Source organism: Nuphar pumila, chromosome 6 (assembly GCF_984573655.1).
Source record: "Nuphar pumila chromosome 6, dmNupPumi1.hap1.1, whole genome shotgun sequence".
Lineage (NCBI taxonomy): Eukaryota > Viridiplantae > Streptophyta > Magnoliopsida > Nymphaeales > Nymphaeaceae > Nuphar > Nuphar pumila.
The window spans coordinates 22,025,977-22,052,080 of record NC_143254.1 but is presented as its reverse complement, the minus strand read 5'-3'; the positions used below and the strand labels follow the sequence as shown (position 1 = coordinate 22,052,080).

The following is a 26,104-nucleotide window of genomic DNA, read 5'->3' as shown; positions in this document are numbered from 1 at the left end:
CTAAAGGGGAAAACACAAGCACATAATGTGCTAACACATAAACCCACAAAGGGGCAAAAATGCCTATAAGGCATAAGTTGATATTATTGAAAAGAGGAAGGGTGTAACACCCATTACATGGAGCAAAAGCTCCTCCAAAGGAGTGAATAAATTACAAGGGGGAGACCCCTATTTATAACACAAGAGAGAAGCCACATAGGGGTCTCCCAAAGGAGTCGTTGGGAGCCCCCAACTGTCACATTTGTGACCGTTGGGGGCTCCCCAACGACTCTTTGGGGAGCCTCCCTAGGTGGCGCAAACCACAAAAAATGAAAAATAAAAAAGAAAAAAAAGTAAAATTACAAACACATTCCAAATGGAATATGCGTAAAAAAGGGAAATGACTAAACTACTCCTATGCCTAATAATAGAGAAATATATATTATATATATATATAATTAGGAAGATACATATGCATATATACCATATATGTATATGTATCATCCTTTATATATATAAAATATATATAAGATTACAAAGATTGAATGATACATTTTAACAGATATATCTTTAGCATGATCATTAAATATCAATATTTATGCTGTCATCTTTTAGATATTCTTTAATAAGATGTCTTTTACCATATAACATGGTCTCTGAAAATGCAAAGCAGCGTTGTGTCATTTCAATCTCTTTTTGAAAATTTTCTAATGTGCCCCTTGTATAAATTCTAATTATATAATCTTTAAGAGGAGAATTGGTGATAGAATTTGGCTTTTTGTTGTGCATTCTGATTTTTTTTTTCATTTTCTGTGTCACATACTCTTGTTATGTTCCTTTCTATAGCTTTAACAAATTCATGCAAAGGGATATATGCCTATCAACAATCTTTTCTAAGCTGTTGTTTATACTCTCAGCACATTGCGAACTAGAAGTCTGAACTATAAATATGTCATTAAAGTACACTTGCACCCAATGCTTTCTATCATTCCTATGACTTTGAAGCCATTTGATGTTGTTTAGTTGAGGAAACAACCCAAACATATCTTTCCACCTCTTTTCAAATTCTTGTACATTTCTTGAACCATAAATACATGTGTTCCAAGTCTCTTTTGAAGTTTGGCAACCGAAGCACAATTTTCAATTTGTCAGAAAATTTTGTCGCTCCGTATGCAAAATCTATGGATTGAATGAGAAAATATTTTAACTATAGTTATCTTCATTTCTTTATCCTGATCAGTTGCAATAACTTTTGGAGCATTGCCACCCATTATATATAATCACTTCTTGAAAAGCTATTCAAATGATTCTGCTGTTTCATCCACCAAGAGTCCACAGCCAACATTAATAGTTTCAAAATGGTTGTTTATGGCAATAAATGGTGCATAGGGCATCTATGTACTATTATTTACATAGGTTGTGTCAAATACAAGAACATCACTAAAGCAATAATAATCTTGCATTGCTATGATATCAACCCAGACTCATCAATTTGAAAATTAGAATAAAAATCATGGATCCTCAGCTTTCTTTCGAATAAAATAATCTATCATACTTTGAGAATCTTTTTCATAATAATCTTTCTTTAGCTTCCTTAAATGTGCTATACCAAAGGAGCGTTTTGTATGTTGTCTGCTTGTTGGACAAAAAGTTACATCACTTAACAAGTTTTTAAACCAGCTTTCTTAAAAAGCTTCAATTGCTGTTTGTTGCTCAATTGTGATAAAAGATCGTTGAAACTTCTCACTGATTGAACTATGCAATGGATGATTACGATTCTCCCTCCAACTTGTTACAACCCACTTATCAGATTTAATTATTTATTGAAAAACAGATGTTTGCTAAACATTGACATTTTGTTTCAACATGCAATCTTTTCTACTGTTGAATTTGTTTTTTTTCTGTCCTTTGTTGCACATGAATTAGCTAGCACACACTTGCCTCCTCTTCTTAAGGTATTGTTTTCTAATGCAAAATCCTACTTTACTCATGTCATCATATTTTCATTCCAAAAAATAAAAGCATCACCTTCTAGCATGAAAAATTTAATTGCAACCTAATATGAAAAGACAACAATCATAAAAGAAGCAGGCACAATAAATATTATGCATTTAACATTATTAAAGGGAATAAAAATAGAGAGAATAACAACATACAAATATTATGCATAATTTTTCAATTTGTCAAGAAGGAAAGCTATTGAATAAAGAAAGTCAATTTGTAACTTGCATGTGCTCATGCACATTGTGCAGCCATAGCCAAAGAATGCTAAATCACAAAATAAATGCATGTGAAGATTATAGAAACCCAACACAATAGAGCCCTCATAACATATTATTGGAGTCTCATGCTTCTGTATATATATGGAGAGAGAAGGGGGTAACCTTCAAGAAGCTTGTTGGTGAGAATGCTTCTTCCGGGCAATGCAGGAGTACCCTTTGCAGTGGCAACACAGCTGTCGAGGAAGGTTGTGCGAAGGAGGGAGATGGTGCTGGTGGTTGTCACTCAGGTGGCAGGGAGGAGACGGAAAGTCAAGGGAGGAAGGAGAGGGGTGAGACGGAAAGTCGAGGGAGGAAGGGTCTCGGGCACAGGTTCTGTACGATGAATGTGACGGGCATCGGGGAAAGGGAAAGACAGGATTAACGGGGTTCATTTTCTGATTCTTCGACCAAACAAAATTTTTATCAGTTGATCGATTGAGATGGACGGTCCTTTTTGAATTGGACGGATCAGTAAAAAAAGACTGGTTGAACACAGTTCTTATATATATATCTGACCGTTGATCAAAAACTTATCTGAATTTTTATCAGTTGATCAAAAACAAAATCTGAATTTGATTTAAAATAGGATTCAGATTCTGTATTAATTTTGCATTGAAATCAGAATTTGAATATGATTAAAACCCGAATCTGGCTAAGATCCAATTCTGATTAAGTGAAAATATCAGTTTTTAGACTTGTTGGATCTGGATTCGGATTTATCTTTTTCCATCTGACTCAGAATCCAAAACTGTAGGTCGAATTTGATAATGCCTAGATCTGACCGTTGACATCCCTAGTTGATTCGAAGGTTTATAATGGATGTTAAATCTACGTGCTATAAGGATATCAAATTGGTTCTAATTTTATCTGGATACTTGTATGCAGAACCGGTTTTTTAACAGTAGAATTCCTTCAGGCCTTATTGCTGATTCCTTTTAATTGTCCGAATTTGTTTTAATTATGCCCCTGGAATTGGACTGACGGCAAAATGGATGCTGATTTGAGGGTTTTATTGGTTCCAGCTTAACAGTCACCAGTCCATTTAGATATTTGACGGATCCAACTAAATGGTAAGGTCCACTTATAACAGGATGATCTTACATTTTGCATAGTCAAAATCAATTTTCAAAAATTACTTCTGTTCAAATCACATATATTTTTTTTGTAAACGCAAATAAAAAAATGCTTCAGATAACCAGGGCCACTTGAGTTGTCTATTGGGTGTATCCACTTAAAACCAGTTTGCATGAGACCCAAAATGTGACTGGGTCCATGGATTGACTTTTTATAAATATTATCTAAACTTAAAACCAGTTGTTTTTTTATGAGGAACCCTCGCCGATGCAAGGACCCACCTCTGAAAGTTACGGACACACCCATGCACCAGCGGAAAACTTAATTAAAACTAGTTGTTGAGACTTCAGACCCAAAATCAGACTGGGTCCATGGATTGACTTTTTATAAATATCATCCTTGTCTCTGTCTATGTTTTGAATTGGAGCAAATTACTACAATTAGTTCTTGTTTGCATTCGGATGAAGGACATTTTCATGAATTTCATGAACAGAAACCCTTATTTTCATATTTGTTGTTTCTTAATTGTGAATCCATTCTTTGAAAGTAAATAAAACCAGAGTCTAGATCCATGTAGGAACCCTCTTCATAATATGGGTGGACTTTCTTTTGGTTGTTCTTGTTTTGTGTTTTTTTTTTTCTTTAGCAAAAAAAAAAAAAGTTAGTTTTTCCTTGTTTTTGTAGGATCAATTATGAGATCAGGATACTGGATTTCCATAAGATGCACACAGCTTGGATTCTGGTTTAGATGTGATTATAACCAAATCCACATAATAAGATACCAACTTGGATAGGAAGAACCTTCAGTTCCTGACCCAATTGTCATCCTAATTTTTTATACGTAAAAAATATTCTTATCCTGCCTTGCTTTTACCAGGTCCATTGTTATGTCATCAAATCCAGATTCAACTCAACTTCAGCCCTTCTCATTAAGATTCTGGTTTAGATTTTAACACAATTATTTAGAATTGCAATTTACAGTTTGGATCAATCAAGATCCAATCGATATCGATATCAGATCTTGGTCAAACTGGATCCAATGATATCCTAGTATATCCAATCCACTTATTTTTTGGCTTTTGCCATTAAAAAAGAAAAAGAAAAGGAAATAATAAATTGGCGTTATTAAGAAATAATTAAAAAGAGATTAACTTTAGGACAGTTGAGCTAAAGTGATGAATCCAAAGAGCTAGACACGTGGACCAGTAAAAATATACCACGTCATCGGTTGAGTATTTATCCTGACGACCTGAGCGTTTGTTTCAAAATTTCATAAAAAGTTAAACTAAGGAATTTGCTTTGATTCGTTCAAGCTCAGCCTATTTAGGCTGAACCCTAACTTGAGCTTGGCTCACGGATGTGTAAGTCATCATCAGAACCCATGGTAGGATCCACCTCGATCAGACCCGACCCAGAAAGGTGTTCTTCTAATGTTTTTTGTTATGATGAAGATTTTTTCTAGAAATACAGGTCACGGGTTCACCTCTATACAAAATAAACCTCGGGTCATCCACATATCCAGAATTAAGGATAGGTACTAAGTGCACCCGATCTAATAAAATGCAGTACCATTAACTCCTCAGTTTTTTTAAGGCCTTTGTGGGATTTGAACTTGAGACCCCTCGGTGTGGCCTGACCAACTTGAACTAAAATGAGACACCCTTTAGCCTTTTATTTATGTCACAAGGACACCATATAGGATCTCGTGTCTAAGAAAGCACGATATGTGGGCACACATGATATACTAGGAGAAACTTTATAATTTGTTATTAAATAAATTTTAATAACCCCAAGGAAGGAATATATTTTTATACATTAAAATCATTGTTTGCAAGAATTGTTGCGAATTAGCAATATTATTTTTAAATATTTTAAGAGGTATTAAATATTTCTTATTATTTTTTTGAATCACACGTCTCAACCAATTCCGATTGATTAGGTTCGATTCTAAATCGAACGTTTCTCAAAATGGCCATTCAAAATCAATACAAAGCAACATTGATTAAAACAGTAAAAACCACGCCATCTTGTTCTATTTTTTTAAGAAAATAATTTCGGATTCGTGTCGCGTAGCAGCATCCATGTGACATCCTTCTATCCTTCTCGAAAACGAATGTACACACGGAAAATGATGTGTTTGGAATTGTTATGTGACAGCCTTCTATGCTTTTGATTGGATCTTTATGGGGGTTTGGAATTAGAGCCCCACACATCACCTGACCATTTGTCTCATCACATATTCCAACACTACTAAAATGGGTTTAGTAGTAACGGACCTAAAACCTGAACCAACAACCCTCCCTTCTGAGTCAAAGGGTAAAAAGGTCCTTTAAAGTGTCATGCCCTTGCTATGTCCATGACCAAGATCCCCAGCTTCAACTTTTGTAAAGGAATTCGGATATTTATCCAAATAAAAATAAATTCATTTTTCCTGCGTTTTCCTAAGAAGAACAGCAAACTCTCGCATCAAAGAAACTGTTTTTCTTTGTTATCCAACTTTGTTTTTGTTTTTTTTTTTTCTCTTTCAAACATCTTTAATTTTTATTTCCCCATTTTTTTTCTCTTTTATTTTAATTAAATGCGGATTCTCTTCTGCAGCTGCTGATTTCGAGTGAGGCGTGTGTGAGAGCTCTCTCTGATTTTGCATCTTCCGTTTCCTTCCTCATAAATTCGAAGAAAAGTGGGAAGAAGAACGTAACTCTCTCTCTCTCTCTCTTTGTGCTTTTTTGGCTTATGTGTTCTTTGTCGGTCTGGGTACTGTGTGTTTTGTTTGCCGGTTTCAACGTCTGTTGAACCTGTCGTAATGCTAATATCTTTGATTCGTCTCTCTCTCTCTCTCTTCTAATTCTAGTAGTTCCTTTCGAGTCGTGAATGAAGGGAGGGTCGTGAAATGACTCCGGAAGAGATCCTTAGCTTCGGAGGAGTGCCCATTGTACGTTTCTTCGCCCCGGAAACCCTAAGCCTTTGAGAAGAGAAGATGGGTTTGATTGGGTTTGATTGGGTTTCTTTGAAGTCGATTGAGTTTCTTTCATTGCCCGTTTTTGCGCTTTATTTTGCGTGCGTTTCTTGTGATTTTTTTGTTGCCAAAGCGGGTGTTTTTTTTTCTTTTTCTTATTTTTTTCTGGGTCACTGTTTCTTCTTTTCGTGCAGGGTGTGGCGTGGAGGAAGAGTAAATGAGGTCGATGTGGAGCTGAATGCGAGGTTTAGTTCTGAATCGGTGTTTCTTTTTTAGGGTTTGGTTTGTGTTTTCGTTTTGACCTTTGCTTTCTGGGATTAGCTATGGAGTGGAGTTGATTCGAGCAATTAAGATGGTTTTTTGGATTTTGTTGATTTTTTTTCTTGATTGCCATGATCCTCATTTTGTTCATTCTGATTGTACTGGAAGAAAAAAAATAAACTTTTGCTATTTTTTGCTTAGTGGGGTGTGTTTGCCCTGGTGAATACGTGCCCAAAATGGATTAGAGAATGTCTTTTCTTGATCATAGTGGCTGTTAAACTCTCCTATATATGAAGTAGTATGATGTATGAAGCTCGAAAAGAAGAAGAATAGAAACCAGTAAATAGAGTTATGACTACATTTCATGTCAATTTGATGATTCTTGAGTTATTCAATGACTTTGTGGTCAATGCTAATTCTTAAATTTTTTTGTGTGAATGATAAAAACACATCGTTAAAAGTCTGTTCAAGCTATAATTATCACCATTGGCCCATCATTTAGCACAGGAAATTCTTCATCAAAATGTGCTTGTGGAGACTATATTGCAGTCATGCGTCGGTGATAACTCTTGCCAGTGCCAGTTCTTTGGTCGTATTTGTTTGAGTCAGTCACCCCTGTTTCTTCCAATATTAAAATGAAAAAAAAAAGTTAGTGAACTTTCTAAGTTGTCTGTAGGTTTTTGTTGAAGAGGTTGATCCGTGCATTGCTTGACAGTGGCTTTTGAAGTATCACACGAGTATGTTGTTAGAATAGTCGAAAATTATTGTAGCATTAGGGAATATATTTTGAGTGGTTTAGGCAATCGGTTGACATTTACCTGTTACAATATGCTCCTGTAATTTGTTCCTGTATCAGTTTAATATTCTTTTCACAGTTAACCATCAAGTGGAGAAAAGTATTGGACAATCTGATCCACTACTGTTAGAAAGATTTTATTTTTTATGTTTGGATGTAATTTGTATTTAATATAGTTATTCATTTGAGTGATAGTTGCTGGAATTTTAATAACTTATTTGGTTATGATAGGGTGATAATCGATTCTCCTTAGAGCTGGAAGATAATTAAGAGGAGCTACGTCATAGTGACATGAGTTTCCATTGCCAAAACCCGGTGTTTCCATAGAGACTTTGGGAAATTGTTATGTTTCTATTAAAAGAAGAACAGGCTGCTGCTCATTTTCCATAACTTTGACCTATCGTTTGTCATGAGTTATTTTGTTTTTGTTGCATAACATTGGTAGTATCTATATACTATCTTGTCAAGAACCAGTTTCTTTGCTGTTTGAAATCTCATCAGAAGAGCTAAAGTTTGCAATCTCAGCCACAGAAAGCGTCTGAATTCTGAATCAGATAATTACAGTATTATGGACGACTATCTTCATCATTTATTTTCCTCCTCCCAGTGGGTAGACATGAATCCAACAGAAATACCATCCTGTGTTGGCAACCCTAAAGATCAAGCAAGTGGCTTCCTTGTTGATCCAGTTGGCGTATATGAAGGAGGTGAGGAGAAACCTGCAACTAACTTAGTTTCCTCAAGTCGTATTATTGGGAGCTCGCGCTCTCAAGAAATGAATAGGATTCCAGGTGATGGTAGTTCTTTTCAACTTGTTTCTGGCAATCCAAACTTCAGCCATGACAAACGAGTGGTGTCAGGTCAACAATCTCAGCACATGGACACATCTCTTGAAGACTGCCTCCCTTTGCAGGCAGGAATTGGGTATAGGGCATTGATGAGATCCTTAGGTTTCCAGTTGAACACAGCAAGTCAAATTACAGTGCCTCATAGTCTGTCTCATATTCTTCCTGTGCTTGGAGGTTCAGTGGAATCAGTTAGTGCACTGCCTGAGGCCTTCTCTATTGGTAGCAACAGCTGTGAACTGTCAGGATATCAAGAACCACTTGGTGATGTCCATTCTATGTCTTCAGTTCCATCTTCGTGGATCACATCATATGCAGGTGATTCCACTTTCCCTGCAATCTTGGGCCAAGGAAAGCTGGATGGTTTTAATTTGCAAGGAGATTTTGTTGCAACTGATGGGGATCTTGGAAAGAGATATCTTGGGGACAACAGGCATCCATCATTGGACAACATATCAATTATATCTGTAAGTTATGACCATCCATCATTATATCTCTTGTTTTACGTGTATCTTATTTTTGTATAAATGTGTTTAACTAATAATGCAGGAGAAAAACGACCTTCAAAGTGTTCAGTTGCCATCATTTGCTGCTGGCTCGCAAGAGGCTCTGCCACAAAATGTTGTGTTGCAACCTCATGAGAAAGTAATAACTTTCTGCTTAGCCATCTTAATTTCTTACATGGGTTGTTTGGTTTTACAGCATTTATTTCATTGCTAATTGTGATATTTTTTTTTGCATCTTATTTGTTCTTAGCTATCACAGTCTGGTGAAGTAAATTCTGTGAAACACTGTGGAAACCCTGCCTTTGTATCTCATTTACAACCTACAGTTGCTACTAGTGGTGGCTGCAATGGAGCTGTAAGGCCACGTGTCAGAGCACGTCGGGGACAGGCAACTGATCCACACAGTATTGCTGAACGAGTAAGTGTGCTTCCCTGTTGTGAGTGAGAAGCCCTTAAGCATGGTAAATTTGTTATCCATGGTGAGATGCATATCCTATTATGACTGATTTCTATGGGCAGTCAGTTGGTAGTTTGGTCTATTCTTGGGTAAGATTATTATTTTAAGCATCTATTTATTAAAATATAATTTGGATGTGCAGCTTCGGAGGGAAAAAATAACTGAAAGGATGAAGAATTTACAAGAACTTGTCCCAAACTCTAATAAGGTATCTTTGGATACAAAACTTTCTCATAGGACTGACTGCAATTATTGATCAAGTTTCATAATGTCATGTTTTAGTCAGAACCTGGGAAACCTTAATAGTTTAGGGACTTGGTTCATTATGGTGAATTGACTAAATGCATGATGGCTTGGAATTGATCTTTTCTTAGTTATTCAGTTTTCTTTGTAAAAGAATCAAGTGACACAACCAAGTGACCTGATTCTTTTGCTGACTAACCCAACAGACCGCTCACTGGTTGGCATGCTTTCTTATGATGAATTATTTACAACAATTGTCTTTCATAATTTTTTTATCAGCACAGACTCTGATAAGGTTGGTATTGGTAAATCTGCTTCAACCGTACTTCTGTTACTTTTTTTACTGTAAATATCATGATTTACATACTATCATGGACTTGGATGAATTCAGACGCGCTATCCCAGGTTCCCCTGATATGGCTTTGAAACCTTATCCAAGGGCTGAGGCTGTGCTGCATGACCCTTAGTCATCAAAACCAAATGCATTCATTCATCAGATTATGGAGAAAGTTTTATGGTTGGCATTATTTATGTACAACTCTTGGTCCGAGTAGTAGATTTGGATTTTGGATCATAATCTGTACATGCCATTAAGCACAGTGTTTATGATCGATCTATTCTGTTGAGTATAATATGTAGCATGCATTTGAAGGCCTGAATTTTAACATCCCCGGTTGCCAGTCTGACTTTAAAAGATTGACAAGTTTCCCGTGTTTTTCTCTTTTCCTGCAAAAATGGATATTTCTAAGAGGTCTTTTAAATTCGAACACTTTATTTTATGTCGGTTCTTCAGTATAAGGGGGAACTCTAAGAAAGAGGCAAAAATATGTGTTCTTGCTCTTGATATCCTTGAAAAGAACAAAAAGGTCATTGTCATTATCATCATCATGAATATCTCAAGCCTTCTCCTATTTGTGGGTTGATTGAAATAATATAATATGTAAACTTCAGAATGTTCAGGCTACTCTGCTTTGTTCAGGACCTTTATGTTTAAAGTGCTGATATGTTGTTCCTGTGCGGTGTTCATTTGGCAATGGGAAATGGAGAAAAGAACTTTAGGTTCACTTGGAGGTTGCTGGTGCTTCTGTTCAAAGATTCCTTTATGTTTATTATTCAATGTTAAAAAAGCTTTATTTTCACAATACATCCATACTATCACTACATTATTGTGACATTCTGCAGTAATTTATTTATTTATTTTTTAAATTGCTGAGCTTTTCACAATGTTATCCAAAGAAAAAACAAGTGTTTTAAAGTCCCTGAGAAGTTGTTTTTCCAATATCATCTTGATAGTAATACTGGGGTGCAGGTGTGGATGTGTGGGTGGGTGCATGCATGCATGAATGCTTGTCCATGTGCTTGTGTTTGGTACATGTGTGTATAATCTGATGCACAGGATTTCCAGCGTGTGTGTGTATACACATCCAGATGTGCAAAGGCACGAGATAGCTCTCAAGTGTTTGGCTGTTTGCCTTGGCTTTTGAAATACTTTGCTTGTTTGGTTCTTGTCTTGGTTGTCATTTAATTGGAATTATTAGTTGCCTACGTTTGAGTTTCAAATAAATCTAGATGATGTGGTCTGACAAGTCCTGGAACCTCAATTAAAATCACCTTGGGCAACTTGATGCATCAACCGGGCACATATTTGCCACAAGCAGAGTTGGCAGATATTGCTGAGATCCATCTCTTTACGCAGTGTAGTTCAGTTTTACTGTCTAACTATGCAATGTTTTTTATGCTGAACTCTAAGCTTTTCTCCATCGTCAAAGTGGTGATTGTTTTGCCCTTGTCCAGATGTTTTATGTTATATTTGGTCCTTCATCACTTTATGTTCCTTTCTGCAGAATGACAAGGCATCAATGCTTGATGAGATCATTGAATATGTCAAGTTTCTTCAGTTGCAAGTCAAGGTTAATACTTTATGCATGGCCTTTTTGCTTCGGTTTCGAGTTATAGTTCATGGATGACTTTGTGCTTTTGCAAAGCAGGTCTTGAGCATGAGCAGACTGGGTGCCGCTGGATCTGTTGTCCCACTTACCACAGATGCTCAATCCCAGGTGCAATATTTTGTTGGCTTTCTTTTAAATTTGTTAACTTTTGAACCTTTGTCTGGAGTTTGAAGTGATTTAAGATTTTTTCCGTATTTTCTTTTTTCATATAATTGCATAAACGATAGAATATTCTTGATCTTAACAAAACAATGTACTATGTTTCGGACTAGCTACAAGTTTTCCGGCTTTTAATTATTTGTTTCTGGTTTGTATTTTTCAATCAGAACATAAATGATATATTTACAGGGGGATGCAAATCGTTTCTTTTTTCATTTGAAATTTGATAAAATCATGGCTCTCCTTTTACCTTTTTCCTTTTCACCGAGTGTAAAATAAATTCAGTCATTTTTCTTAGCAACACGTATTTACACATACTGCTGTTGCTGTAAATGGTGCATGTTTTTGTAGATGTGCAGTTACAACAAGATGTTGAGGTTAATGTAATCTGTGTTTGGAGCCAAAAAGTATCATCTGGTTTCTGGCTTATGGTTTTGTTTCCATTTGCATTTCTGATGTCTTTTTTCTTCTTCCGTCTTCTCTCTTTCCAGGGTTCCGGCAGTCTTCAACTGTCAGCTTCTATGGCCCAGAGTACTGAATTACATGAATCACAAGAAAGTATAGCATTTGAGCAAGAAGTGGTAAAGCTCATGGATTCCAATGTAACCTCGGCCATGCAGTATTTGCAAACCAAAGGCCTCTGCCTCATGCCTATTGCTTTAGCCACTTCCATTTCTGGTGGAAAAACTCATCCAAGCAAGCCACCTAAAACTGATACGAGCAATGGACACGTGTCTATGCTCAACTATTCATCTTCAGCCATTGGAAACCGAGAAACATATTCTGCCAGTGAGAGGCTGGTGAAAGACAGCTTGCCCAAGTGTGAGAGAGAGGAAAGCACCACCAACAGTTCCTGTGGTGCTGCTACTGCTAGTCAGGAAGATGATTCAAAACCCAAGGTCTAACTAAGCTTCAGATTTGTTTTATCTACCCTTTAAAGTTTTCAAATGTCGAAGTTTCTTCTTTCCCTTTTTCTTGGGTTTTTTGCAAATTAATCCCTACGTTTTCACTGATTTGCAAAAGAGTCCTTGCCTTATACTATTTTGCAAATCCATCCTACCTTTCACAACGTTAGTGCAAACCAGTCCTGTTAGCAAAACGTTAGATTAACTATAGTTAGAGAGAAACATTGGCTAGAGGGGTGCACAAAATGACTATTTTACCCTTACAAAACTAAAATGTTGATTACCCCCAATTGTTGAGTGTGAACCCTACCTAGCACCCATCGCTCTTTCAGCGTTCTCCAGTGGTTACTCTCTCTCTCTCATAGAAGGGAGGAACTAATTTGCAAAAGGGGGGACTGATTTGCAAAATAGCATAAGGCAGGGACTATTTTGCAAAAAAACATTTTTTTTTCTTGAGGGGTGTTTGCTTCCATTTCAGTTAAAAGGGGATAGCTAGGAGAGCCCCTTAATGGGTATTTTAGCTTTGTAGTTCCTATTAATTGTTTGTATATAGATGCTTATTTACATGGTTTCATAGATTTTATGTTGGTTCATTCGGACCTTCTCAACTGCCTTTATACCGTAGAATCAGCTAGTTCCAAAACTCAACCAGCAGCAGTTCGCTGCCCAAAACCATATTCAAAGTGATCTCACACTTGCTGCTGGAAAACAAACAACTGTAACAACAGCAAAAACTATTAGTATTATTGCTGTTGTCCTCGTTGTTTACTTCTGATTATGGTCATAAAACATGCATAAATGGTGACACGGCATTGTTAATAAGAGTAGATGCTGCTCCTAGACTCTGATAAACCATCCTTTTCAAGTTTTGAACAATGTCAAAATCGGTAGCATTGCTTTCTAGAAGTTAAACTGGAGTACCATGATAGAACTTGGATGTTTTGCCCTCTGCTATTTTACCCCACTGAATTTTGAATTCATGATTCTTTCATCACAAACCATTCCCATTGAGAGAGAGAGAGAGAGAGAGAGAGAGTTCACATGACCGTTCACACAAGTTAATGTGTTCGCGGCTGTAGAAGGGCTGAGAACAAATGCCATACAGCTGGAATTCAATCCATTTCCAAGCATATGAAGCATCAATAGATCATGTAATATCCGACTGAAAATTGATGCAACTATGGTTCACCAACATACAAGTCAAACTCAACCTGAGTCCACGCATTTTTAGACAAAAGTAGATAACAAAGCTAAATGGGTTGGATATGGATGTAAATATGGTTCAAGAAGGCAGTATATGCATGCAATACACATTTAGGAACAGTAAATACAGTTACAATGTGTCGAGCCAGCTATTTGCACGCTGCCTGTGAAGCTTTTGCGTCCCAGCATGGCATGCACAGCACTTATGCCCAATCGGTGCCATCAGGTTAACATATGACCTGGGATGGGCTGGCCGATGATGCTGCCCCTCCCAAAAGGACAAGCAGCCTGCAGGGCACCAGTGCCTGGTAGGTCTTGGTATCCGCATGTGGAGAGGGAAAATGCCCAGGATATCTTTCATGCTGTTCATGGAAGCACAAACAAATGAGGATGGAAAATATCTTGGAAATAACATTATCACTGTAATTCTAAGCTTTTTGTTAGGAGGCACATTCTGTGTTAGGCCCGAAAACTAGGCCGGCTCGCTTTTGTTATGATCCTTGTCTGCAGTACAGCCACAGGTAGGATGTTAAAAGTTGGCAAAGCATCAACTTTTCTTTGGTTGCTCATCTCACGACAGCTCTATTCATCTTACTTAAGGGCCGCACACCATCACCAAATTGAAAGAACGAACGTCACGCAAGGTCAAAGCTGAGCGTACCCCCGAGGGATAAGGAGACCTGGTGTTTTATGCCAATAGACACTAAAACAGACAGAAAACAAAATATTTTCCTCCAGCCATCCAGAAAACCTCCTTGAAAGACGTCAGTGATCAAGGATATTAGCGCCCTATGAAAGTAAGAGGTCAAAAATCAACGTTGAGAAACCCTTGATTCAACCTTCAAATCCTCCTAGTAATCTATAGGGATTTCTTGTTTTGACAAGACATGCATGGAACTTTCAGTTTGCACTGTCCTTGTCATCTTCGCTAAGGGCTATGGCTGCAGTGAATTGCATTCATTAATCTCTCTTAGATCTAAAACGTTGAACACCATCCCATCTGGCTCTGTTTGGGAGCCAGTGTTGGAGATGAGAAGAGAGAGGTGATGAAAATGGAAAAGAAAATGGGAGATGTGGCTGGAACTGTCAACTACATCTTTGTCAGTATTCTGTTAAAAATGACCCATCTCCAACCCATTTTTCACTCTCAAACACCATTCTCATCTCCCAAACAGGGTTCCTAAACACCTGCAGCGATAAATAGGATAGGCGGTATTAATTGAATCCTCGTTAAATTCCATCAGATCTCCCATCTCCAGCTTCCAAACAGAGCCACTTGAATAGATCTTTTCTATCACCACTATGTTTGCCATCACAGCTGATCTATTCAATATTCCGGTGACTAACAAATCCCCTGTTATGTTTATAAATTGCTCCTTGCCATTTATGTTTATTTTAAATAGCAAGTTTTGGTGGTTGGATTTTTCACTTTTAATTTTTTTAACTTTTTATAAATTTTCATATATTTTTATTTCAGAAATATGGAGAGAACTCTTTTTTTTACTGCTTATTTTCTTCTATTTCACACCCATCACCCCCGTCAAGACCACCACTTTTCAACCATCATCACCACTACCACCATACCAGCATCTTTACTATCATCACCATTACCACCATCATTACGACAACCATTACTATCATCACCATTACCACCATCACTACGACAACCATCACCATTATCACCACCACCATCCATCACCATTGACCCCACCTCCATACACCATCGCCATTACCACCAGCACCAGCACCAGCAGCACTACCGCCATTGCCTTCATCAGCATTACCACCATCATCAACCACCATCTACCATCACCATTACCCACTGATCTTCATTATAATTTAAACAGTTGGTGAACCAAACAGCTACTTAATTAAAAATAAATGTAAGATTTACTTTATAAAATGTGCTTAAATTTATAATATGTACTCGATAAATAAAAATAGATCCAAACAGGGCCTAAAATAAACAAAAATTCCAGAGGGAAGTGAAGCTTTGGAAAAACTTCTTGAATGTGAAAGAACTAAAAATGCCAGAACAAATAAAGGGAAAGTATAAGTTAAAAACTAGATGAATATGCTTATGTTCCAATTTTTTTTTTGGAAAAAAGAAAAAAGAAAGGTCTATGTAAAAAGTAACCAGGTAATTTTACTAATCCAAAACTAAACAAAATTTACTGGATCAATCCAAAAATGATGGAAACACGCACATTTGAAAATGGAGACATGAATTTATGAAACTATCAGACTTTAAAGCGACGGCTGTTCCTCCTGCCTCTAGCACGCTCAAACTTTCTGCCCTTGGAACGAACGTAAAGCTTAGTATGGCTGTGAGGCACACCAGGTGCTTTTCCGAAGTGCTTAACTGCTTCTCTTGCTTTCTTGAGTCCCCTCAGAAGGACCTGCCAAAGACAGGCAGAAGCCAGTTCGTAAAACAAGTACAATTTTACTTTTTTGTCAATTTCTTCACGAAACATACTAATACACATGCAACACATTAGAACAAGTTTGAAGAATGTTAATAATTCTTAGACACTTTAACTAATCAATCATAACACATTAGAACAGTTTAAACTATAAAGAATATTAGTAGTTGTAAACAACTAACAAAGCAATTATTCTCCTACTTGAAAAAAAAAAGGACCAGCGCAGTCCCATATTTAAAAGAATATTAATAATTCTAAACACTTGAGTACTTAAACTAGTCAATCATTCTCCTAATAAAAAAAGGATAACACTTAAACTCTCTTAATTATGGGGAAAAAAAAGAGGGAAAGAAGGAAAGACCCAGCAGAATCCCACGTTCCAGGGAAAGAAAGATCATCCTCACTTTCTGCCTTTTGTACGACATGGCCACTCTCAGCACTCAAACCTGCATTTCCATGCCAATAATTCAAAATCTGCACTATTGCACCAAATATTAGCCCTCAATCAATCAGTCACCTAATATGATTAACTATTTTCCATGTAGCCTTTCTTCTTACTCATATCTTACTGAAATACCATCATATTGGGGGACACAAGGAACAAAAGCATATATAAAGCTGTATGCTAGGGTCATGAAGATTTGCTTTACTTTATTAGAGGCATGTCCAAAGAGACAATGACCTTCAATAAGGTGTAAACTATGTAACACGGACTCTTCTAACAGGGCATCGCACCTGCGTTGCACCCGCACCCATGTGAGTGTGACACTTGGACACGACTTCCTTTGTGTTTGGTGAAGTCAACCATACTCAGGTCCATTTCTATCCAAAAGTAGATTCAGTTAACCCTAACCAAGTACAGTTTTATATATATATATATATATATATATATATATATATATATATATATATATATATATATATACTCCCTGCACCCCCGCACCCAAGTTTTTTGAAGTGCTGCACCACTGCATCCACACCTGTATCCGCACCCACACCTACATGACATAGGGTGTAAACTATTTTCCATGTATCTTTCTACCTATATCTTGTTGAAACCACATCATATGTGGGGACATGAGCCATACATAAAGCTGTATGCTAGGACCATGAAAATTTGATTTACATTATTAGATGCATGCCAAATAAGATAATAACCTTCAATGAGTTGTAATCCCAAAACAATGTGAAACTCCCTTAACAAAATATAGCCGATGACATTTTGTCAACTGATAATGGCCTACTAAAATAATTGATGATGCTGAATTCTATGATGCTTCTTAGCAAATGAGGACAATGCCTAATTCCAAATTTGAGAGTCTGTAGTTGGAAACCCTGCATAGGAGGCAACAAAATGACCAACACCACCATGGCATCAGAAAGACTTCCAGGTAATAAAAAACCAAGATGAAGATCATGACCTGCAGAAACCCAATGAATGAAGACTACTAGATCCACTCCAATGTCATGCCTAACTGCAGACATATATCCATTGAAATCGTAAGAAAAATGTTTTATTTTAAATATAACCGTTTTTATAGGATGCCTCTATATAGGTTAATCCAAGATTAGCTTCTCCAACACTTCAGATGATGGTCACCCATGACTTTGTCATTCATTTTACACCAAGTAGTCTGCAAGTCAGAAAACTGGATGCCAACCTTATCTCAATTATATAATATGAAAACATGCTTTGATGCCTAAGACATGTCGCAAGATCAAAAACTAGATCCCACACCTAAAGCAAGCACCTAAAAAAATAGTTTCATGAAAGTATTAGTCATCAGATCTGGGTACCATCATGTCATCCTAATTATAGTAACAGTTTATTCAGATATAATGCAATCATCATCTAGTGCTGATTTGAATAATCTCAATGAAATGGAACCTGCCATCATTAGAAGGCATCTTAAGCAAGATGTAGGCCACAGATCCATCAGAAGATTTGAGGAATTTTCTCCATATCCATCTTTCCTTCATCCTACCTCTACCCTTTAGTAACAGAACAGGATAAAAGATCAAAATTGTGTTTCTTTCATTTAGAGAAATCAAAATTAGGGAAATCAAAAGAAGCCACTTTGTTAGTTGTTACATATTAAATGCCCTAACTAATGCATAGATACATTTATATATTTGTGTGCAGGGTTATTTGGTACTACCGAGTATCATACTATCTAGTCAACCCTATTAGCCATTCATTATTTTCTTGGCATACTTTGTAGATCGGACCCCATATATGGGGGTGCTACATTTATTTAGTGGAAAATGTGTTAAATTAGGATTTTTTATGATTCACAAAGTTCTTAAAAATATAAAAATCACAAAACAAAAATCAGGTACTCATTGAAATAATTTGACACAAAACATGTTATCTAGGAAACAGTGAAAAACATAGCAACAGCTTCAGAATAAGAAAAAACAAACTATTGACTTTTTGAACAGGGCCGACTAGAAGTATAATATTATCATATCAGCAGTATCAAATATATCCCTCCTCCAAAACACTCACATGCACGCACACACACACTGTCGACAGCATTAAGGTCACATCTGGAAGTGGGAAAAAGATAAAAAAAATCTCTGTATGAAACACGACAAACAAAACCTTCCCATGTTCCACGGAAAATGTTCACACTTTTGTATGATCCTCACATCCATACATACATAAAATCTCTGCACCTAAGAGATGGCTGTGAAACTGTTCTCAGCCATGCATCACATGCTTTTCATATGATAGAAAAATCAAATTTTCCCTATGAAAATTTTAGCACCTTCATATGTTCCCCAAGTCCTCCCAACAATAAGAAATAAAATCCTGGTGTTCTTGGAATTTATTTTATTACATATCTTATCTAGAATACAACAAAAATAACTGGATTAGTGAATACACAAACTAAATTTTCCTTCAATCTTGTGAAGGAAGAAATCAAACAGTCAAATGGGCACAATGAGAAGCATGTCTGATGGACAATTTGACAAACTTCACATACCATATTTTGGCCAATTGGTGCCCTAAGAGCAAGCTGATCAAATGTGAGGCATTCACCCCCTGCATTCACAATCCTCGGCCTTGCAGTTTCTGTAAACCTTAATGCAGCCACTTTCAGTGAAGGAACCTCATAAACTCAAGTATCATCAGTAATGCAACCAACAACAACTGCAATCTTGTCTTCCTGCAAAATGATCAAAACATTGCTTTCTTCTTTAGAAAAAGAACGTTACTAAATAAACAGCAGCACCTAAATTGACAGAATACCTACAAGTTCACAAAAAAACATGTATTATGGAAACTTTAATTTCTAATGGATGAGTAAAAAGCTACACAATTTAATCCATACAGTAATTGAAACAACAAAATGGCCAGAAGCTTCTCTCCATTCTCCAATAAAAAAAATATTGAGATTTTACATCAATATGATCCAAAATAATAAAACTTGTAAGCAAAAACCAGTAAACTTGAAAAGGAATCATGTATCATCATGGAATAAACAAAGAAAAACCATAGTACATTCTACTGAAAAGAATTCATCCTTGCAAGAACAAGGTTACCGGACTAGGAAGCGGAAGCAGGAAACAAAACTAGAAGCGGAAACAAGGAGTGACATATTTTAAAATTTATAGGAAGCAAGAAGCCAGGAATCAATTTGAAAGCAAAATAAGAATAAAATAAATTATATGTGATCAAATGGGAAGCGAGTTAATAATCCAACAGGAAGGAAATAAAAGGTAACATAAAAATGACTATTCTAAAATTTCATGATTTTGTGGCATAAGAATTAAATTCTTCTCAAAATCTAAAAATAACAGTTATCAATTTAGAGAAAATACATGAAAAATAAGCGGGAAGCATGAAAGGAAGTACATAAAAAACATGAAAAGAAGTGTAAGTTAAGCACATAGGAAGCAGGAAGAAACATGTGGGAAGCATAGGAGAAATGTGGGAGAATCGATATTCTCATCAAGTTTCGGAAGGGAAGAGTATCATGCTTCCGAAGCGAGTTTCTGGGAAGCGCTCTTCCCACCTATCCATAAAGCTTCTGGTAACTTTGTGCTAGAATAACCCATATATTCAAGAGAACCAACCTGTTTTAAGTGGATAAAATTAGAAGAGTGCAAATGCATTGAATGTGCAAAAGAGGAGCAAAAACATATAAAACAGCAAACAAGTTGAGGATCCCCACCTTTCCTTTCATGAATAGAATCAATCTTCTCAGCGAGAGTAGTGGCCTGTTGACCTTGCTCATGAACAGCCTCTTCAGTATGACAGCATTGAAGCCACTTCCTGCCCTCCTAACCAGGAACCTGTAAAGATGAAGAAAATAAAGAGAAAAAAAGAAAAAAAGATTATGATGTTGGACACAACTTTTTAGAGAAGCTTGACCGCATAAACCATAAAATTGGAAAAGAAAATACTGACAAGAATGCTAATCATATAGAAATATACACATTCAATTTGAATGTTTTCCATATAAAAACACTATTCCACTAAATACTTCACTCAAACCTTCTTTTTCATAAAAAGAATAGGAGTAGCCTAAAATCCCGAGCTCCAAGAAGAGAATATCTAGATAAAAAAAATCAAATGCAACATAACACACACAAGACGAATCCCTAAACCCAAAGAAAGACCTTTTAAAAAACTAACTGAAAAGTTGTAAGTAGAAAACTTTTCAGCTGGTCAAAAGAAATTTAAAAGAAAAAAGAAAATAATCTGTATAATGATATTGCATAAAGGACAATTGAAAACCGATCAATGGACTAGAGATGTAGCCGATTGCAAAACATTGTGACAGAAAATCAGAGGAGAAGAATGATGAGACTTTTTAATTTTCCAGACTAAGTAGCAACGACAGACAAGTACAATAAAAACAAGCAAAAAAAAAAAAAACATGGAAACAATAAAAACTAGAACTATCTAAAGAATATGAAAAGAACTTGAAAAAAAAAAGCTAGAATTATCTAAAGAAAAAACAATTTTTATATGTGCTTAATATGATACTTCCCAAAGACCCTTTTTGAGGGATTAACCAATTCCTCCAACATTACCGGAACAATTGTTAACGTTTACAATCACACAATATTAACACATTGTTACCAGAGACCCTGCAAATATGACTCATATAACATCATGGGAATAAAATAAAAGAGAACCAAAAATAATTGATGCAAAACAACCTGTAATATTTTCAGAACTTTCAATGAAATAACCATTTCACAGGATAGAAAATTCTAACCTTCACGAGAAGCTTCACATAGACATCGTGCGACTTCGGGGCAGTGCGAGCAGTCTTCTTGCTCTTCCCTCCTGCCACTAGATCGATACCCTACACCAACCAACCCGACCCCAACATTAGAGAAACGAACTACCAAGATTAGGCAGTAGCCCAGAGAAGCAGCAAAAAAAAAAGAGACAATTTATGAAACAGATAGGAACCGAAAAAAATGACTCGTGAGTCAGAAGAATCCTATTGGCTGCTGTTCACAAGTACTAATGCCACGTGTACTCGATGTGACTCGTGGGGATGTAAACAGTTAGGATTCGGATCGGATTTAGCCAATACCATATTTCGACTAATCGGATGTTGGTTAAACGGATTCGGATAGCGGCAAGCTCATGCCGAATCTGCTTTTTTACATGTAAACGATTTGGATGTTTGTCAAATTCTGTTATTTATTGGATTCGGTAACAAAAAATCAAAACCATAACTACAACTGATTATAAACAGATATTGTTTTGGCTTATCAAACGCGACTAAACAGAATCGATATTGGATAAAATCCGGTTCGTTCACATCCCTAGGTGTCAAGAGTGAGATGGGGGTGAAAATCCACTGGAGTTCCAGTTCAGATCGAAACTTGAACCAACCCGGATTTCCGACATGGTCAGTGACTAAGTGACATGGGGTATGCATCCAGTAGGTTTCCCATATTCATGACTGGTTCGAGTTGGGTACAAGCAATTTCAGTTCTTGTCAGATCCTGACTTAGAATTCGATAAATACATGTGGTCCGATCTGGGTTGGGACTGAGTCAATGTCATTTGTACAAGACCCGGATCCACTTGTAAAATTTCCAATGGTGTCGGCCCATGCAAAGCCAACCATATTCATAGTTTGTTTTAAAGTTGATCACTATCCAACAATCCAACCCATTTGCATCCCCAAGTACAAGACAGTCACACCTGGCTTGGGATGTCATGGTCCAAAGTCCCATCTGAAGGCATGAGCATTTTGTTCAATAGGCAGTTTTTGGTGGATGAAATTAAACTAGCAATTTTGAGAAATCTTAAACAATAAAGTTTTGGGGGTCGATGGGTTCCCAATTGAATTCTTTAAACATGGCTTTTATACTTGTATTGATTTGTTAGCTTACCCTTTTTAAAAGGTATGGTATTGGTGAGATAGATCACCCTAGGACCGAGCCTAGGTTGAGTGTGTGGGCTCAAGGGCTTGGTTGAAGCTTTATTTTGAGTGTCAGCCAAACGCCCCCTTATTTTCATCATGGGATTGGGACCAGCATTGTTACGGAAGAATTTTAGAGATGATACGATTCACGGGTCAACCATCAGAACACATGAAACCCAAAAGCCAAGTTCCCATCACGTCTTGCTGCCTAGTTGTACAAAAGTCGGGCTTATATTTCAAATTAAGCAAAAAGGTGATGGATTTTGAAAAGCCGACTTTGATTACTTTGCAGATGGCAACTGATACTTAACAAGACTTATTTTTAGAATGCAATAGTATGTCAAGGTATCATTTTCAGTTGTATTTTGGATGATAGCACTCGTGGTTCCGGGTTTCGGGGCGAGCACTTTACAAGTGTTCGCCCTTTTTTAATCAGGAGAGCAGTACCCGAGCCCCTATTTTAATAATTAGCAGCAAAGTTACAAGCTATTGATAGAAGCTTCCATACCATTAGACAAAATAACTAAAATTATTACGTGTAAATTCATAAATATAAGGTGTTCTGTCCCCAACACTGGATCTGCTTTCATAAGCGCCATCACACATTTTTATGGAACTAGCAGAGTGGATGCTTCATATTCATGAACTCTAAACATGTTGCAGAGAGAGAGAGAGAGAGAGAGAGAGAGTGTGTAATTTGGTATTTAACAAATTTACACCATTGAGTAGAATTAAACTTCAAATGCAATTGAACACTTTTTCCTCAGAGATGGGAAGTACATAGAAGCAGCCTGCAAAATTCGAAAACACAAAAGAAAATAAGGACTTGAGAAAAGGCAGCAGGCACATGATACAACTACAAAAATCCATTACAAGCTGCTTCTATTACTTTATATTTTCATATTTGGAACCACATGAGATCTCTTTTCTTTTTCCCCCTTTTCCTTTATTTTCTTAATTGTTGCTTTTTCATTTTCACTAGCCCATATATTTTGCAGCAACTGTAATAAACTGATACCTTGGTACTGCTTAAAGAATCATACACTCCCTTGTTGAACACAACATCCTCATAGCTTACATATATTAGACAATCAACGGCAACCTGCACAAACAACAGCCTGTAATAATATCCTACTTGAAGCTCATGGATTAAAGGCATTAGTGAGCTAAGATTTCTGTTGAATAAGATAACTCGACCAGTTAGGGTTGCACCCTCTTAACCAAAGAATCTCTCATCAAGGGGATCTCCTAGCTTGACCATCACAAAAAATTGAAAAAAAAAAAGTTTAAAAGTGAAAAAATAGAGAAGATTTATACATTAGTTAAAAGTATTCACATTATATGCGGCAACGTTTCTAGCTTGGCATTTCTCGAGATGGGTGTGGTGTCCATCTTGAAAAATGTTGAGATGGATGGTCATTAGCAACGGAGCTGCATGCTTAGCTTGCAGGTCCGCTGCATAAAAAAATGACTTCTAGTTAAAATTGAGATTGCAACATTTCTAGCAGTAAATGGGTTTTTCCATCAATAAGAAAAAAAATGGGGCTCTATTATCACTTGACATTAGGGATGCAAATCAGTTGGATCTCCAACCGATGTCCAAACTGGATCTGACCATATTTGTTTACTTGATTCTGTCCAGGGTCTGACTAGAACCAACTATACCTTTTTTGATCCAGACCCATTTTACATTTTACACATGAAAACCAGTAGATTTATTTCAGCAGATCCAATACCACAGGGGCTTAGACCATAACCAAATCCGAGACTTCACTGTGAGACTTGTCATATACAGATAAAAAATTCGGTCCATTCTTTAAAAGTCAGACATAATAGCTGGTCAAGCATAAGCTAGCCCACATCCGATCCATCATCATCCCTACTTAGCATCATACGCGTGAATGTGTGTATAGTGATATAAATGGTTCAGATTCGGATATGATGTAAGCATTACTGAATCCTACATAACCAGATGTGGCCTAATTGGATTTGGAATTGGACGCAGACATGAATGGAAAGTGCCTTTCCTGAACTTGAATCCGGGTACCTATTTTCCCTACTTGATTATGTGCGAGCTGATTTTAGTACTAATTTGATTTAGGATTTTTCAGATTTGGATGGATAAACCTAAAACCAAATCCTGCCATATAATTAACCTGATCAGGAATGGCATACCAAACCCAGTTCAAGCCTGTTTGGACCAAACCTGCACCTTTGGCTGTGAGTGTGTGTGTGTGTAATGGGAAATGATGATATGAAGATGTTGATCTGTGCCTATTTTTGTGAATAGCAGAGTGGGATAAAAATCATCAAACCTTGAACCTTGGGAAGTTGATATGCAAAATCCGCGCATGCGCTTTGATGTTTCCTGTAATTCTTATCTGTACAAGGCCATTAGTGTTAGTGAAGTTCTCCACAAAACCTTCACCAGCCACTTGACGAAGGTTTAGCCGATCCAACAGAACCAGCATTTCCACAATAACATTCTCGCTGTGTTCTGGTTGATAAAAACTTGGAAGCTCAGCAACTCCTATCGGAATCCCTGTATAGAGAATACTATATCGTGATGGATCATATCCTATCCCAAACTTATTGTTGTTCCTAGCATTCAGCCTCAGGGAGAGGTTAGAAGAAAAGTATAGATCAGAGGTTGATGATTCTTCTAGCTTATAGGAATCGAAGTGCAACGTGTGCAAAGAGAATTCCGGCTTCTTGGGTTTCAGCAGGAAGAAGATGATGCCTGCAGCTGCTCCAACTACTGTTACAGCAAGACAGAGAAAAAGAACAAGGAAGAAACAACACCTCATCAATGAACATGTATATTTTTTTTCTTCAAAAAGTGAACTACCATATGCTTCTTCATCTGTTCTCGCCATTTTGTCCATTGATATCGCTAATGTGCTGCTCGATCGCGCGGCCTAAATGAGCTAATGATCTCATGGATACCATGATCTACATTCTATGGCTACCATAAGCAAACAATGCACAAAGCTAACTGATTTTATATGCAACCCATGCACAAGAACGAGTTTGTGCCTGGGGGAATGTGGTACTTGCTTCCCTTATAAAAGTAGCTCATCTTTATTCCTTCCTTGAAGATCACCTTCCAACCTTTTCTGAAGGTGACTTCAGGGTACAAGTTTCCTCTGCACTGCATGGTAGAAAGGTATCCTGATGTAGCTTGATCTCATGGTGCTCATTATCCTTTCCAATGCGGCTTGTTTTGGATGTGCTTCATATCTTTTTCTAGAACAATTTCACACGTGTGAGGTGGTGATTGATTTGTCATCCTTTTGAAATTTAAGTATTGTGGGTGCATGTGGGTGCATGTGTGCGCATGTGCACATATGGCCTTGGTAAACATTTAGTAACGGTCATGAACAAAGAAGTTTTTCAATCATAAGCTTGTGATATGAGTGACCAAGTCATTGAAGGATGTTACCTTTTATTTCTCTTGATTGAGAACAATAAGTCTTAAGCTATTCAATCTTCACATCAGTCCCACTTTCCACTACATATCCAACTATGTGGAGGCACTTTATCACCAGCAACTTAAATTTGCCTGTGCAACACTGTACACCAAACTTATTTCTGAAACGATTTTAAGCAAACTTTAAAAAGTGTTGTTACTGACAATAAAAAAATATTATTTTGGAGAGTAAGATTTCATCATGTTAAAAACA

At 36.9% G+C, this 26,104-nt stretch overlaps 2 protein-coding genes and 1 pseudogene across 5 annotated transcripts; 1 reads left to right on the top strand and 2 right to left on the bottom strand.

Moving 5' to 3' along the window:
* Positions 1-5,828: 5,828 nt before the first annotated feature.
* LOC149834296 (uncharacterized) lies at positions 5,829-12,984 on the top strand. Of its 3 annotated transcripts, none has more exons than XM_090010057.1 (10): positions 5,829-6,008; positions 6,169-6,246; positions 6,465-6,515; positions 7,559-8,639; positions 8,722-8,817; positions 8,929-9,096; positions 9,278-9,343; positions 11,223-11,288; positions 11,367-11,435; positions 11,978-12,984. In XM_090010057.1, the coding sequence occupies exons 4-10, from the start codon at positions 7,896-7,898 to the stop codon at positions 12,389-12,391; spliced, it is 1,623 nt and encodes a 540-aa protein (XP_089866183.1). In that variant the 5' UTR covers positions 5,829-6,008; positions 6,169-6,246; positions 6,465-6,515; positions 7,559-7,895; the 3' UTR covers positions 12,392-12,984. The 3 variants fall into 3 exon arrangements, with proteins under 3 accessions (XP_089866183.1, XP_089866180.1, XP_089866181.1); XM_090010054.1 differs by having other exon boundaries at positions 6,166-6,246; XM_090010055.1 differs by lacking the exon at positions 6,169-6,246.
* Positions 12,985-15,720: 2,736 nt separating this feature from the next.
* On the bottom strand, positions 15,721-20,276 carry LOC149834295 (large ribosomal subunit protein eL18y-like; annotated as a pseudogene). Its single transcript, XR_016432758.1, has 3 exons — positions 20,199-20,276; positions 19,008-19,190; positions 15,721-15,993 (listed from the first exon to the last, which is right to left on the bottom strand). The product of XR_016432758.1 is annotated as a large ribosomal subunit protein eL18y-like (transcript).
* Positions 20,277-20,307: 31 nt separating this feature from the next.
* LOC149834294 (uncharacterized) lies at positions 20,308-25,297 on the bottom strand. The gene is made up of 5 exons (XM_090009336.1): positions 25,270-25,297; positions 24,737-25,179; positions 23,440-23,523; positions 21,252-21,341; positions 20,308-20,319 (listed from the first exon to the last, which is right to left on the bottom strand). The coding sequence occupies exons 1-5, from the start codon at positions 25,295-25,297 to the stop codon at positions 20,308-20,310; spliced, it is 657 nt and encodes a 218-aa protein (XP_089865462.1).
* Positions 25,298-26,104: the final 807 nt, after the last annotated feature.